The sequence below is a fragment of the Enhydra lutris genome, unplaced genomic scaffold (genome assembly GCF_002288905.1).
Source record: "Enhydra lutris kenyoni isolate GAN:26980312 unplaced genomic scaffold, ASM228890v2 scaffoldscaffold24, whole genome shotgun sequence".
NCBI lineage: Eukaryota > Metazoa > Chordata > Mammalia > Carnivora > Mustelidae > Enhydra > Enhydra lutris.
Window position 1 is genome coordinate 18,859,111 of NW_019154108.1, and position 16,811 is coordinate 18,875,921.

Consider the following 16,811-nt stretch of genomic DNA (forward strand, 5'->3'; position numbering starts at 1 on the left):
CCTCTGGTAACCATCAGTTGGTTTTCTGTAGTTAAGAGTCTGTTCTTGGGGCGCCTAGGTGGTTCAGTCAATTAAGTAAGTGTATGTCTTCAGCTCCCGTCATGATCTCAGCATACTGGGATTGAGCCCACATTGGGCTCCCTGTTCAGCAGGGAGTTTGCTTCTCCGTCTTCCTCTGCCCCACTTTACCTCTCTTGTGCTTTCTGTCTCTCATGCTGTCTCAAATAAATCTTCCAAAAAAAAAAAAATCTGTTTTTTGGGTTGTGTCCCCCCCCCCCTTTTTATCCTTTGCTCCTTTATTTTGTTTCTTAAATTTCACATACAGAATTTTTTCTGTATCTCTGCTATTGCCATTTTGATTACTATATGTTGTGGAACTCCTTTGATTGATTTTGTTGGGGGATCTCTGTGTCTTCTGCATCTAGATATCTGTTGCCTTTCCCAGATTAGGAAAGTTTTTAGCTGTTATTTCTTCAAGTAAATTTTCTGCCCCCTTTTCTCTCTCTTCTTCTGGGATCCCTGTAATGTGAATGTTATTTATGCTTGATGAAGTCACTGAGTTCCCTGAGTCTGTCCTCATTTTGCATAATACTTTTTTCGCTCATTTGTTCTCCTTGATTACTTTGCATTACTCTGTCTTCTTGTTCATTGATTTGTTCCTCTGCTTCTTCCAGCCTATTTATTCCATCAAGTGTATCTTTAGTATATGTCCTGCCGAAGCGAGCACCATCAAGTGTATTTTTAATTTCATTTATTGTGTTCTTCATCTCTGCTTGGTTCTTTATGTTTTCTATCTTTCTTAAAGGGTTCTCATTGATGTCCTCCACTCTTTTCTCAAGTTCATTGGGTATCTTTTTTTTTTTTTAATCATTGAGTATCTTTATGATCATTACTTTAAAGTCTCGATCAGACATGCTACTTATATCTGTTTTGTTTATGTTTCTTGCTGTGGTTTCCTCCTGTTTCATTTGTGACATACTCCTCTGTGTCCTCATTTTGCCTACCTCTGTGTCTGTTTCTTTGTGTTCGGAAAGTCAGCTACATCTCTTGATCTTGAAGGTAGTGGGCAGAATATGCCCTTTTAATAAGGTGGCACTGGCCCTTCTCCACAGGGGATGTGCAGCCCTCACGGAGACCGAGCTGGCTGGGGCTGTTCCACAAAGTGTCTGGAGGCAGGTGGTTAATACCCTCTTTGCCTCTACCTTCATCTTTAATTGATCAAGAAATATGAAAAAGAAAATCCTCCCTGTTTAGTTCAGGCTGCTGTCACAAAGGACCATAGACTGGGTGGCTTATAAACAACAGAAACATTTTCATGCTCCAGGAGGCTGGAAAGTGTAAGATCGAGGTTCTGGCTGATCTAGTGTCTGGTGAGTGCACACTTCCTGGTTCATGAAAGGCTCTCACTATATCCTCACAAGGTGGAAAAGGTAGGAGAACTCTCTTTTTTTTAAGCCACCATTTCCTTTTATGGGGCCCCACCCTCGTGACCTAATAGCTTTCCAAAGGCCCCACCTCCTAATACTATCACATTGGAGTTTAGGATTTCAAAATACTGATTTTGGGGAGACAAATAATACCTAATGTCACTGAAAACCAGGAAGTTATCCCATTCATACACCTCAAGACGAAGAAGTTGTTCATGGCAGAAGAGAATGAGGTAGATAGAACAGGATTTTGGACCTGGAGTGGGCAAGGTGGTAGAAAGAAGGACAAGTCATCACTAGTGTTGCCCACAGTTTTGTTTAGTTTTGTTTTTTCTGGGATTTGGCTATTGGGACTATCCCTATAGTATAAGCTGTACTTTGCCTTCACAGTCCTAACCTTGGAAGAGCACTGTGCTTCATCTTACATGTTATCTGTATAAAATCTTTCCATCAGAAAGATTGAAAGGAAAGACATGAGTAAAGCTATACCAGGCAAATGAAGTATAAAATAAGAGTAGCAGTGTTAATATCAAAGTAAACTTCAAGGAAGAAAGCAGAAAAGACAAATACTAGTTCACAGTATCTACCTATCTACCTAATATTAGAAATGCTAATGTGTATATTGACACAACTAAGATTGTAATGTGAGAAAGTAGCAAAAAATCCTAAACATTAGGAAATTTAAACATTGGTTCTAAATGAAAATTAAAAATTATGGACTATTTAGGTAACAATGTCAGAACTCTGGAAGGCCAAAGGAATTGTCATTTAGTCAAAGGAAATATCAAATACTTTCATTACTGCACAAGAAATAGTTTTTTAGATTAGTAAATGGGTTATTTTCTTTTTTTAACTGGTAATTTTCAACTCAGGAAAATAAAACTGAACAGGAAGAAATTAATAGAGATAAAATGAGAAATTGTAGAATTAAAAATAAAATTGATGAGTAAAAATCTTAAGTAAGTGTAAAACATAGTCTATCCCAAGTCTAAGAAAATTGTAAATAACTGTAGATTCATAGTCCTGTATCAAAAACTCATGTGGTAAGATAGATTTGAGAATTCCGAATCTTTTAATATTTTAGAGAAGTAATATGGTGCACATGCCGTTCTCTTATAATACCTCCAGCAAATCTGAAGCAAAACCTGGTAATCTTTCTTGCTGTGTCATGTTAATGAGTTAAGAGAAAAGTACCTGTCTACTCAGTGCTTGACTTAATAGAGGTTTAAAAAAAGGATTTGAGGGGTGCTTGGGTGGCTCAGTCAGTTAAGCATCTCCCTTCTGCTCTGGTCATGATCTCAGGGTCCTGGGATCAAGCCCCAGCCCCACATGGGGCTCCATGCTCAGCAGGGAGTCTGCTTCTCCCTCTCCCTGTACCCCTCCCCCCAGTTCATGGGTGCATGAGTGCAGTCTTTCATAAATCTTTTTTTTAAATTTTGATAAAATTAAATACTTATTACCAATAAAGTACTTAGGAAGTGGAGTAGAAAAGTACCTCTTGACATGTTGAAAGTATCATCAAAAAAAAAAAAAAAAAAAAAAGGTGTGCCTGGCTGGCTGAGTTGATGGACCATACAACTCTTGATCTCGGGGTGCTGAGTTTGAGCCCCATTTGGGTGTAGAGGTACCTTAAAAATAAACTTTTAAAAAATAATTTAAAAGATATTAAACACTGTACTAAAAGCAGGTCATAGAGCAATGATGTTCAAAATGTTAGGTGGTCATAAATACATAAATGCATGCACATTTAGAAATATTAATGGAGTTTTTGTACAGAAATTGTTTCCAGTGGATTAGGGGAAAGAAAAGTAATATGGTGCACATATAATTCTTCATTGCAGATAGTTTGAGATGCATTGAACTAGGGGAATTTCTGTAAAGTTAAGACCAATCATATCACCACCAATGCTGTAAATAAAAAAATAAGAGGGATATGTAATATAAGAGGGAAAAATGAAGTGTAAATATTATAAAGAAAAGGAAAAAATCCTATTCACTGTAATAATGAAAATTACAAAGAATTTTAAGAGTATATAGTTTGTGGGGTGCCTGGGTGGCTCAGTGGTTTAAAAGCCTCTGCCTTGGGACGCCTGGGTGGCTCAGTTGGTTAGGCAGCTGCCTTCGGCTCAGGTCATGATCCCAGTGTCCTGGGATCGAGTCCCACATCGGGCTCCTTGCTCAGCGGGGAGCCTGCTTCTCCCTCTGCCTCTGCCTGCCATTCTGTCTGCCAGTGCTTGCTCTCTCTCCCTCTCTCTCTCTCTGACAAATAAATAAATAAAATCTTTAAAAAAATAAAAAATAAAAAATAAAAGCCTCTGCCTTTGGCTCAGGTCATGGTCCCAGGGTCCTGGGATCTTGTCCTGTATCGGGCTCCCTACTCATTGTGGAGTTTGCTTCTGCCTCTCCTTTGCTCCTTCTCTCTTGCTCTCATTCACTCTCTCAAATAAATAAAATCTTTTTTTTTTTTTTTCAAATAAATAAAATCTTAAAAAAAAAAAAGTTAATTAAGAAAAATAATTGCTGAAAAATAGCCAAGAAGAATTTTAAAAAGTTTAAAGTAGTAGCTGATCTGCATATTAATAAAGAATTTTAGTTATTGTAAATTATAGTAATTATATTTACATGATACTATCTCCAAAATGAAATACATGAAAATAATGCAGAACAGGTCCTGGACAGGAAAGGCCATTTTTTGGTAGATATCACAGGCAGAAACTAGATTGGATTACAGAAGCAAAAACAAAATGCCTTTTTGGGCAATAAGCATTTACAAAGTGAAAAAAGAAAAAGGACAACAGAAATTATTTACAACTTGTATGACAAAGAGTGAAGTAGGAAGTGATGTGATTTAAATCTTGGGCTGAATTAGCTTGAGGTAGAAGAGATACTACCTTCATGGAGGCCAGCAAGGCAACAGACATGCTACTCCTAAAATTGAGTTTGTAGTGGTAGGCAGAAAATTGAAGGTTCCCCCTTCCTCTGTCACAGAGTCTCTTCGTTTTAGTAGCTCCAACTCCCAAGCTCAGTATGTACAACAAGATACTCAAGAAATAATTAAATTAAACTGTAGGTGGGTAAAAGGAAAATGAGCTTGGAAACATTCATTAGGCCTGGAAAGAAGAAGAATTAGGTGTTTAGATCCTTACCTGTGTGGCTTTTGTCAGGTTAACTGAATTTGAGTATCTGGGCCACTGTGCTGAGTACCATAAGTGATAGAAAGGCCATGGGCAGGCTGGAGACTGTCTTCTGATCAGGAAGGAGTCATTGATAGTTTTTGGAGAGGAGAGTACTGTGATCAAAAGCCTTTGAGATGGGGCGCCTTGGTGGGTCAGTTGGTTAAGCGGCTGCCTTTGGTTTATGTCATGATTCTAGGGTCCTGGCATCCTCCCACTGAGCAGGGAGCCTGCTTCTCTCTCTCTTCCTGTCTCCTGCTCCCTCTGCTTGTACTGTCTCTGACAAATAGAATCTTAAAAAAAAAAAAAAAAGAAAATGTTGATGCCTTTTGACCCAGGAATTTCACTTGGGCAAATCTTTCCTGAAAAGAATAAGCCAAAGTAAAGTACAGAGGGTTTATGGCAGTGTTTTATAATTTAAGATTGGCTACAAGCTAAATGTTCATCAACATGGTATTGCTAGTTATATGTACTACATCCATACAGTGGAGTAATAAGTTATTAAAATTCATGTAGATTATTAATCTTTAAAGAAGTAGAAGATGTGGAATGCCTGGGTGGCTCAGTCAGTTAAGCATCTGCCTTTAGCTCAGGTCATAGAGCCCCCACATGGGGCTCCCTGCTCCGTGGGGAGGCTGCTTCTCCCTCTCCTCTGCCTTCCCCCCCGCTCATCCTTACAGGTGTGTGCATGTGCGTTCCCTCACCTCTAGCGTGTTCTCTCAGATAAATCTTTTTTTTTAAAGTAGATGTACACTATTTTACATCTTGGACGTGGCATTCTCTTTGGAAATATCTCCTCTTCGTACTCTTCATTGTTCTCCTCACTTTTCCATATCTCTCTTCACTTACGAGTATGGTTTTGCCAGTTCACTTTATTTAAATAGTGATTTTGCACAGTCCCCTATTTCTCTCTTCTGCTTCATTTTTTTTCTGTAGTAGTGTATCATACTTGACATATTATGTGTTTATTCATTTTTTAGTTCTGTAAGAATTATAATATAGCTATTTGAATATAGCTCTAAGTACAGAATATCTGTCTCTTGTTCATTTTATTCTTAGTACCCAGAACAGTGTTTACTCTATAGAAGGTTCCTAACAGATCCTTCTTGAATGTGGGATGTATTTATAAAGCTACTAAGTGGAAAAACGTTAACTATACACCATAAACCAACCCCACTTTTTGTGGAAAACTGTATTTGCTTACACATTACACATATAAAATCTCCAGGTGGAGAAGTATGAGTAATTTTTACTACCCTTATTCTTTTCTGCCTCAAGTAAGAGCATAATAGTTTATAAACATTGAAAACAAAGATGTTAATATTACGGGGTTAAGAACGGGTCACACATGGGCATCTCTAAGTATAAGAACATGTGCTAGTCCCTGTGAGGGTAAAATTACTGATCCTGCCTTGATGTTTCCTCTCGCAGGTAGCACCTCCTCCACCCCCACTTACTGACACACCTGACGGCACAGCAACTCCTGGTGGAGGTTTACCCACAACCATGGGAGGGCCTCTTCCTCCACACTTGGCTCTTAAAGCAGGTAAGGGGTTTGATTGTGTGTGTATGATGCGGTAAGATACATGTGATCCTTCTTGGTCTTCATCTCTTTCTCATTTGGATAGGAAGATAACTACAGTGAACTCTTAATGTTGAGACAACCCAGGGCCTTCATAAATTTGCAAATACCAACAGTGATTTCTCTTACGAAGTGTAATGTAGCTTAATTCCTTACTTTCATTAGCTTTTACTAATTTTTATTTCTGGATAGATTTTGCACTAGGGCTAGAACATTTGATTAAGGGTCTTATTTACTGCTCTTTCTTGTTTCTAACTTATTTCTACCAAATATATTGTAGACGTACACCTTGTGCATCCAAGGTGTTACTGAATTCTATATATTATCAAAGCTTTTCTTGGTCTGCCCCAGTATAGGATAGATTAATTTGGATCTTGGTTACTTAAGTCTTAGATCCAGTATTTATGAAATGAGATTAACAGTAGTATTTATTTCATAAGATTGTTGTGAGGAATAAATTTTTTAAAAAGCATGTCATAGACTCAGTAGATTTAATAATCAGGCAGTATTAGTATCTTTAGTTACTCTGCTTTCTTACCAAAGTTCAACATTTTCTTAGACCTTTTCAGCTTCTTATCCTTATCACTAGTGCTAACAGGTTTCTCTCAAGGTCCTATTTAGGAAAGAAGCAGTTTGAACAAATTTAATCAGTTATCAAGTTTAATCAACTTAAAAATGTGTGCTAGATTGTCAGTCACTTATGATCATTGCTGCTAGCTCCCCTCTACATACCAGCCTTGAGATTATCAATTTAGACCTATATTTCAGTCATGAAACACTTTTCAAGAAAGTCATGAAGATTTGGGGCACATTTCTAAATAATTGAAACTTGGGCTTTCTAGTTACCAGAATGCCAAAATCTAAAAATAATCTTTAAAATATTTAGGTTCTTCCTACAGTTCGATTCATTAAGAGAACAATTATTTTCTTTCCTTACAGAAAATAATTCTGGAATTGGGGCCTCTGGCTATGGTCCTCCCGGGCCCACCTGGGATCGAGGGGCCAACTTGAAGGATTATTATTCAAGAAAGGAGGAACAAGAAGTACAAGCGGTAAGGCTATCATATCACCCTTTGTGACATACCCATGATTGTCCCTTACTACCTGGTTCACTGCAAGACTTAAGATATTCACAGCTTAATAATTTGGTGATTCTTCTAAGTCATTGTTTGAGGCTACTTATTCACACAAGACAACATAAACCTAAGCTACCCATTAAATCTGGTCTCTAGAATTGCCTGTGAAACAAAACGGGTATTTTTCTTGTGGTAGAATGTGTCCTCATCTGTGTTACAGGAAATTGTAATTACCTTAGTAAACCTTATTTCACGAGCACTTAAAAATGTCTTCATAGAAAAGCTTATTTTTCCACTTAATATATTTAAAGTGTTAAAGCTGACACAAGATTTGTCAGGGTTTCTTAGGAATAATTTAAATATACAATACATTATCTAATAACTTGTTTGTACAATGGGATCACCAGATGCAGCAAAAACTAATTCTGCTCAATTTAACTAGGAATAGAAGCATTAAAAATAGTTTTTTATTATAAAGGATGGTACAAAGAAGGTATTTTTAATAAATTTCTGAACCTTAGATATGCATAACTAAAAGTAATGCAGCCAAATTATCATTGATTCAACAGACTTTAGAGTCAGAAGAAGTGGATTTAAATGCTGGGCTTCATGGAAACTGGACGTTGGAAAATGCTAAGGCTCGTCTGAACCAGTATTTCCAAAAGGAGAAGATCCAAGGAGAATATAAGTACACCCAAGTGGGTCCTGATCACAACAGGTTTGCTTGTTTCAGTCTTTTCCTTCTGTAGTAAGTTAGGATTGTTTTGTATAGTCGTTGTTCTATTTTTGTATGTGTTACCTGATTCAGTTTGTGGATTAGCATTGAATTGTGAAGATACTTTGCATAAGAAAAAGTATCATTGATTGGTAATTAGTAGTTTACCATGATTTTCATTTACAAGGCGGATTTTAGAAGTTCTGTGAAAGTCTGCTGTTTGTGTTGCTAGACTTCTAAGGTTCTCATTTGTATCTGAGAGGCAAAAATCATAGCTTCAAGTGGTGGTTTATCCCTGATTTAAAAAGCAGCCTGAGGTGGTGAGTTTATTCAGTGTGGTATTGTTGAAGTAGTTATAAGGATTATTTCTTTAATGGGTCATGTTAGATACTTGTCTTCTAAAGTCTGAGGTAGAGGGCATTGCATCTAGATCCAGATTTTCCTTTTGCTTTGAAAGTTGCCAGCTCTTAAGAGTCCTTTTGAGGTGTTGAAGGGCTTATTGTAAAGCTGAAGGATAGCTTTAGTCTTTGTATGTGAGTTAATTAGCTTACTTTTGTTCTGTTAAATATGTAAAACTGAACATAAAGGGAGGTCTTGTAACAGTTGACAGTATGTTTCTCAGCCTGCTTGCTATTCTTCCTGAGAGCATTCCAGGGTGTAGTAATTATTACTCCCAGGAAGGCTCATACGGATTAGACGCTTCTGGGGGCACTATATTTTTATTGGAAGAGAAAGAAGGCTATAGTGGAAACCTTCTGGATGATTTAATTTGCTGTCCTTTATTTATATGAAATAAATTATTCAAAATACATTAAAAGTATTTTCCTTGAAAATCAGTGTTCTCCCTTCGATGCATCTAGTAATCCTAAAACAATTATTACTAAAATAAAACTTAAATACTGTGGTCAAAATGATGTTCAGAGCATGGTTCCCCCTGCTTCCTGTTTGTTCAGTCCTGAATTCTCAAATACTTAATTTGACATCAGATTTTTAAAAACCCTTGGAGGTTATAAAGGATCCATTTGTTTATTTTTCTTTAATATTTTGTTCTTCTGAACTGATTAAGCTTATTAGGAGCACTTGGTGACTTTAAGAACAAATAAAATGTCTCTGAAGCTTGTTATAAACATGTTTTGATACCAATATCTTATCATTGACTCTTGATAGAAAAAGCATTGAAGAATTCAGGATATGACAATGAGGGAGGCAAAGACAATTGGGGGAGCTAGGACAGCATCTCCTTGTATGTCCTTTATTTAAAGGCATAACAGCCAGCAACACCAGAGGTCTGTGTTCATACACACATGTGCTGCTGCTTAGGCTGAACTAAGCAATCACATGGAAGACTATTGTAAACTGATTTCTGGTGTCGCTGTTCCCCTAGGTGGAGGAGAATGAGATTGAGTGCTGACTTTAAGCCTGGCTGAGAAACATACTGTCATCGGTGTCATTAATGAAAGGGTGGATGTTGTTCCCCTGAAAGCCAGTGGCCTTTGACCCCTGAAGCCCCTGTGCCTGAAGGTCAGTTCACAAGAGGTATAGGAAGGAGTCTAACATTTATTTTTTCTTAAGCCTTACCTAACCTTTTATTCACAGCACAAAGTCAAGGCTAGAATGTACCTGAGCGGTGGAAGGATCAGAAAGCATATAGTTTTCAAAGGACAGTTTTTGTTTTATTGAAACTAAATTCATCCCCTAGAATCTGCTAGCCATTTGAGCTCTAATTTCTAAAAATATTTTGTTCCCTGGTTTAAGTAAGTGTGATACAAATAAGCTAAGTTTTTTGTTATCAAGGGCTGCTTCCAACTGCAGGCAGATACCAGACCCCTGCCTCAGGAGCCACAGATACATGCATAGTGTTCGTATGTTCATGTGTATGTGTGCATGCGTGCCTGTATTTAGCTTATCTTAGCAGATTGAAGTCATTAGTGAGTGGCCCATGCAAAGCGATCTTAAAATAATCACAACTATAATTTAAAGAATTTGGGGCCTGTGGTGTTTTTTGGCCCCAGGCCAAGTGGAAAATTCCTTTTCATTGAATGTGTTCTAGCTGTTGAGACCGCAACCTCTGGAGTACGTAAACACAGAATCTAAAACCTTAACATTTTCTTTTCGTGAACAGTTGGCCTGTCAACTTTGATTATAGTTGTCTCGTACCATGTTGTACAGTATTTGAAGTTCACATATACTTGATTCGTTCTAGGATTGAACAGAAATAAGTGTTTACAGTGGCTTTTTGCTGTGACTTGCCTAAGCAGTTGGAAAGCCTGCCTGATTTGGGAGTCCTGGATTTAGTAATTTCTAACAGTAAAATTCCTAACCTTGTTTTGTATGTGTTGTTACAGGAGCTTTATTGCAGAAATGACCATTTATATCAAGCAGCTGGGCAGAAGTAAGTGTTACTGCTTTCCTGATACTCTGTCTTATATAGTGGAGTAATACATTAAAGTTTTCAGCCACATATATAGTCTTTATTAATTGAAAGGGTATTTTAGAATATTAGTAATTATATGAATTAGAGGGCCTAATTTCCCAGTTTGCAGGTGAAAAAAAAAAAGGATCATACTAGTATTATATTTCAAAGAGTAAGAGGTGGTAGGCTGCTCAGGAGTTTGCCAGTCAGAGAGCTCCAAAACATTTTTTTTTTTTCTCTACATAAATTTGTTCAGGGAGTTAGGTGAAATTTAGGAAGTAGAGTAGATGTAGAGTAGATGATAGCATTTGAAGCCCCAAGGTGGATGTGTAGCATTTAAGAATCTTAGAGACAAGAAGAGGTGAAAAAGTTACCTTGAGGAAACAGGAATGGATTGGGGGTATTCATAAGGGAAATAAAAAGGCAAAGATAAAATTGTACGTATTCTCTATTTTTAATAAGTTTAAAGCGGGCAGTGTGTTACGCTTGAAAGTAAGGAACTAGCTTACTGGTTTTGTCACTAACATTGCTAGGACCCTGTTAACTTATCTGCAAATTGAGAGGAACAGCTTTAAGATTCTTTTCAGTTTGAGAATTCTGCAACTAATACCTAAGGATTTAAATTTATAGTATATGAAAGATTTTCCTCATAAAATCAAATCTTCAAATGAATCATTAAGAGCTGGTGTTGAATTTTTTTATCCTAGACTTTAAAAATAAGTTAGACTTTGAGTAGACGGGATGTTAAGGGAAGAGGATAAAGGCAGTCCAACTTGTGCTGTTGATCTGACCTTCAAAATTAATTTGACTGAATTGGCTAGTAGGCCTAAAAGTATCTGTTCCCCTTTCTTACCTTGTCTACTCGTCAAGCTGAATGATACTAGAAAAGAGACTTGGTATTGGCATTTTCTTTAAGAATTTGAGTAGTTGCTGGCTTCAGTCTGGTGCCAGGATCCCCAAATTATAGGCCTCTGACCAAATACAGCCCACTACCTGTTTCATAAAACAAAATTTTATTAGAACACAGCTACACTTGTTTGTTGATGTCAGGGGCTAGTGGCACACTTTGGTAAAAGGCCAGATGGTAAATATTTTAAGCTTTGCAGGTCACATGTACATAACCCATTGTTATTTTTGTCTTATTTTTTACAACCTTTTAAAAACATGGAAGCCATTCTCAGTTCCTGGGCCCATAGTTTGTAAAACCCTAGTTTATGTGTTGTCTCTGGATGCTTTCATGCTAGGCAGAGTTGGGTGGCTGTGACAGTATGTGTGGCCTGCCAAGCCTAAATTATTTAGTATCTGATTCTTTGTAGAAGATTGCCAATTCTTGGCACTCAGTAACCACTTTGGACCCATGTTCATTTCTTTCCTTGTTTTGCTTTTCAAAAGTTAAACTGCATTTTCTTTCTTTATTTTAACACTAGGTGATGATAATGACAGCTTGGTTGAAATAGGTTTTCTGCTTTTATAATGATTTGTCTGTGTCTTAGTATCTGCTTGTAATCAAGATGGTTATTTAATTTGATAAGCTGTTTGTGGAATTGCTTTTGGTTAGCAGTTAATGTGAAAAAGAACTTAGAGTATAACATACTCTGTAGTTCAGGGGCACTTTTGTATCTAAGCCCCTAGTTGCCTATGATGAGATGTTTCTTTAGTTGGATGATTTATCCTTTCCTTTTTAGTAATCCTGAACTTAAATTACAGGGATTTTCGCACGTGAACATGGATCAAACAAAAAACTGGCAGCCCAGTCCTGTGCCCTGTCACTTGTCAGACAACTCTACCATCTTGGAGTAATTGAAGCTTACTCTGGACTTACAAAGAAGAAAGAAGGAGAAACAGTGAGTCTTTATACTTAGTAGCCCAGGGGGATATTTTAAGATTCAGTTTAGCTTTTGATTAGTATTTGACTAAAGAAGTTATCTTACCTTCAGAAAGGAAAATCATCTCTACGGCATGATAGAGTGGACAATGAGTAATCATTAGTCATTCTTAAAGATCGAGGATGAACTGACTCGTTGACTTTAAGAATATTGTACACTACATGCTCTTAATCCTGCTATAGTAGATTTGAGTAGTTTTCATGTGTATGTTGCATAATTTTCATGGCTGTCCTTTTCCTGTAGGTGGAGCCTTACAAAGTTAACCTCTCACAAGATTTAGAACATCAGCTGCAAAACATCATTCAGGAGCTAAATCTTGAGATCGTGCCCCCGGTAAGCATACAGTTAATTTAGTACACCTTTGTATTAAAAATTTGTAGTCCAACAAGCAACTGGTATTTTTTTTTTTCTTATTTTTTAATAGCCTGATGATCCTTTTATGCCTGTCGTACTGAACCTTGGCAAATTGGCTCACTTTGAGCCATCCCAGCGACAAAACCAAATGGGTGTGGTTCCTTGGTCACCTCCACAATCCAATTGGAATCCTTGGACTAGTAGCAACATTGATGAGGGGCCTCTGGCTTATGTGAGTGCAACATTGTTTTTGAGCTCAGACTCTTGTGTTTTATTTTTGAATATATTTCATTAAGATGTCCAGATTTTTAAAAATGTTTACAATGTGAAGCTAAGTTACGTCCATTTGTTTGACTGACTGTTGCCTTCTCATTTTACAGGCTACTCCAGAACAAATAAGTATGGACCTCAAGAATGAGTTAATGTACCAGTTGGAACAGGATCATGATTTGCCAGCAGTAAGTCATGAATTATTTAGACAAATGGTGCCCAGAGCTTTAGAACTTTCTAGGTGTGGGCAGAAGAACAGTGAATAATATATTTTGCCCTTTCTAGGAAGTGGATCCAAAAGTACTTATCAAACCTCTAATTGTAGTCACCTCTGAGGATAATTATTTTAAGTTAAGGGCCTGGGATTCTTACTTAATGTAAATAGAGAGATTCGAGTAGTAACTTTTGGAGGGGGCATATTTGACTATTTTTTGAGTACAATAGCATTAAAATGTTGTAAGAAGGGGACTGTATATGGAACGTCCAGGGAGAAAAGAGGAAAACAAGAGTGTGGACAAGGTCACAAGATAGATTCTTCAGAAATTCAGTGAAGAGAAGCAGTCTTTTAGAGATAGAAATGTACGTTGTTTTATGCAAAAATATATTTTGAGTATGAAGTCAGTGGAAAGAAATGTTTTTATAGAGATGAGAAATTTTTTAAGGATAAAGACAGTTGCTCCTAATGTATGTGTTGGTAAAACTTGGACTGCCATGGAGCTTTCCTAAAACAGATCTTAGGGGTACCCAGGTGGCTCACCTGGTTGGCCATCTGACTCTTGGTTTTAGTTTGGATCATGAGCTCGTGGTCTTGAGACTGAACCCTGTGTCGGGCTCTGTGCTCAGTGTGAATCTACTTAAGATTCTCTCCCTCTGTCCCTCCCCTCCTCTCTCTCTCGTTTTCTCAAAAAATTAATTAAAAAAAAATATATAGATCTTACAGGAGAGAGAGTTGCTGCCTGTGAAGAAATTTGAAAGTGAAATTCTGGAAGCAATTAGTCAAAATTCAGTTGTCATTATCCGAGGCGCTACTGGATGTGGAAAAACCACACAAGTTCCACAGTTCATTCTAGATGACTTCATCCAGAATGACCGAGCCGCAGAATGTAACATTGTGGTAACTCAGGTAAGTAGTAAGCCAGCTTACAAGGTGTATGTCTGGTGTTGGTCGATTGAGAAGTGGAAACACCTAGACGTCAGGTTATTTCTAATTCTTCGATTAACTCCCATTTGTAGCCACATTAGTCTCTTTAAAATTTTAAAAAAAAAATTTAAGTCTTGTTCTAATTTCCTTCACTGATAAGCTGAACTGAACCATGTGGGTGATTCTTTTTGTCTGGGCTAAAGGGAGTCTTCGAGCCTAGAATCAGACAAGACTGAGAATACTTTCTTCCCAGGTTCACATGCAAATCTTGGTCCTCTCCATCTTACCTTAATACTCAGAGCAAGAGGGAAGCTAACAAAACAGTTAATCGTTGACTAACTGAATGCTTAACGTATGCCAGGTTCTGTTTTAAACAGTTGGTATTTTTTAAACACATGTAAAGTTTATTATGGCTCTAAGATGTGCATAATATTTTATTTAATATTTCTGTTTCATTAAATTAAGGCACAAAGAGTTAAACAAATTGCCCAAGTTACTAACACAGGAAGTAGTGGAACTGGGATTCAAAACCAAACAATTTGTCTTTGGAATTCTTCCTTTTAGCTACTATACTGTATTACCTTACCAGCAATAAGTGATGCCTGTGAGTTTGTCCCAGAGCTTAGGGAGAAGCTAATTAGCGCTTCCAAGCCTTCTCAGTTAAAACAGTTTCCATCAGCTCTAACCCTCTACTTGGGCACCTAGATAGAGACCATTGCATAGAAGCCAGATACCACCTGTCAGTCTGCCTCAGACCTTGACTTAGAGATTCTTAACCTGGGGCACATAATTGATCTTGGGGAGGAGTAGTGAACCTCAAAATAGCAAAAATTGTTTGTGCCTGTACATTTATGTATATATATACAAACCATATTTTTTAAAATTTCTGAAATTGAGGTAGATCTTTTCATCGGTGTCTATGTTTGATGTGACAGTTGGGTTTTTTGGCCTAAAAAAACATTACTGAGGGAATGAACATTGCATTTAAAATCAGTGCTATCTTAGTCTTTAAAAATATGATAGGTCTACATTTTTCTGAGAAAGGACCCTTAGCTTTCTTCTTCTCAAAACGTTCTTTGATTGTTCTTCCCACTCCCAAAACTCGTTATGAATCCTTTGCCTCATGGTGAAAGTTCCAATCCCAAGTACTGTGACCAATAAAATGTCCTTACTCTTTTTTTGTTGTTGTTTGGGTTTGGGTTTGTTTTTTTTGTTTTTGTTTTGTTTGTTTGTTTTTGTTTTGTTGTTGTTGATATCCTTGCTCTTAATGCCTACCTGTCTTATAGGAGGTGTATTTTTCAGGAATGTCTATCGTTCAGAAGAGGAGTCTTGAGTTCTGCTCTGTACTCCCTTCTTGCTATCACTCTCCACTTTTAATCTCAAAAACAGTTCAGTCGTATAGGAAGAGAATATGAGCTGAAAACCTGTGTTCTCACTCAGAAGTTGTTCACATGTCATGAGTAGAATAAAATCACTTCCTGCTCAAGTGAAGTGTTTTTTTCACTAGCCATCTGATATCAAAGCCAAGTTAATCTACCAAAGATCGCTTTTATGTGTTCTAGACAAAATAGGCTTTTGTATTACAGTCTTAAACTTTGTATAATTTGCTTACTAGAATGTGTCCTTTCCCAGATAATTTGGACATTTCCAGTGGTTTTATCTGTGAAATGCACAGGTTTTGATGCATAGGCTGTAACAGATATAAGCAGTGAGATAAAGGGTGGAATGTGGGTCAAATGTTATTTTATTTCTTTGCATATAAAAACAGCTTTCACTTAGTCCTCTTTTAATTTTACTCCTTTGTGAAGTGAAAGATACTTCACTCCTTTATGAAATTGAAAGATACTTCAGAGAATTGTTCCATCTTTTTTCTCTGGGTAGAATGTTCATAATAGGTGGTCACTTAACTTATGCTTGAAAATTTCCATTGGTATGGGAATGTAGCTTGTTTTCTGATTTTGGACGAATGACTTTGAACTGTCATAATGAATCTTTGTCTTAGTGCTTGTCCCAAAACCAGTCTGATACCTTTTTCCCGTGATGTCTTTAGAAGTATGTACTATGTTTCCTTTGTCTTACAAACATCTGTAGTTCAGCCCTGAAGATAGGGTCTAAGATTGTTAACCACATTTGAATGCATTGACATCCTACCTGGAATATAAAAGATGGGCCTGAGCATATTGATTGGTCATTGTAGGATATAGTTTTTAATATTCTTAAATTTTTTTTAATAATACAAAGTACTTGAAGGGCACCCGGGCAGCTAGTTAAGTGTCTACCTTCGGCTCAGTCATGATCCTGGGGTCCCTGCCAAGTGGGGAGTCTGCTTCTCCCTTTCCCTCTGCCCTCCCGCTCCCACTTGTGCACGTTCTCCCCCTCCCCTGCTCAAATACATAAAATCCTTTAAAAAAAAAAAGTTAAAAAATACATAGTATTCTGTTAAGTCAATCTTAGATAACATTAATAATTTTTGTAGCAATATCACTGTTGTCTCTTTTTTTTCTCCCACTTAGCCATTTATAGGAAACACATGAAGACGTTACCTAGGTTTCTCTGTGCCTGGTTTATATGTGGTATCTCCAGTCATAGAGCACAAGCTAAGAGTTATTATGGACTTCTAGTCCATAATACATAAAACAGAATGGCTTAGGGGCACCTGGATGGCTCAGTGGGTTAAGCCTCTGCCTTCGGCTCAGGTCTGGTCTCTGGGTCCTGGGATTGAGCCCCACATTGGGTTCTCGGCTCTGCAGGGGACCTGCCCCCCATCCCCCACC

General features: G+C 37.4%; 1 protein-coding gene across 2 annotated transcripts in view; it reads left to right on the top strand.

Moving 5' to 3' along the window:
- LOC111150713 (DExH-box helicase 9) overlaps window positions 1-16,811 on the top strand; it is a 53,547-nt gene that overhangs the window by 12,683 nt on the left and 24,053 nt on the right. The window contains exons 4-12 of one of the 2 annotated variants that reach the window (XM_022508263.1): window positions 6,032-6,146; window positions 7,122-7,234; window positions 7,828-7,976; window positions 10,319-10,365; window positions 12,094-12,230; window positions 12,516-12,605; window positions 12,697-12,858; window positions 13,007-13,084; window positions 13,828-14,019. In XM_022508263.1, the coding sequence (XP_022363971.1) occupies window positions 6,032-6,146; window positions 7,122-7,234; window positions 7,828-7,976; window positions 10,319-10,365; window positions 12,094-12,230; window positions 12,516-12,605; window positions 12,697-12,858; window positions 13,007-13,084; window positions 13,828-14,019 (1,083 nt within the window). Of the gene's footprint in view, window positions 1-6,031; window positions 6,147-7,121; window positions 7,235-7,827; window positions 7,977-9,416; window positions 9,495-10,318; window positions 10,366-12,093; window positions 12,231-12,515; window positions 12,606-12,696; window positions 12,859-13,006; window positions 13,085-13,827; window positions 14,020-16,811 lie in introns of those variants that run through there. The other variant, XM_022508264.1, reaches the window with a different exon arrangement.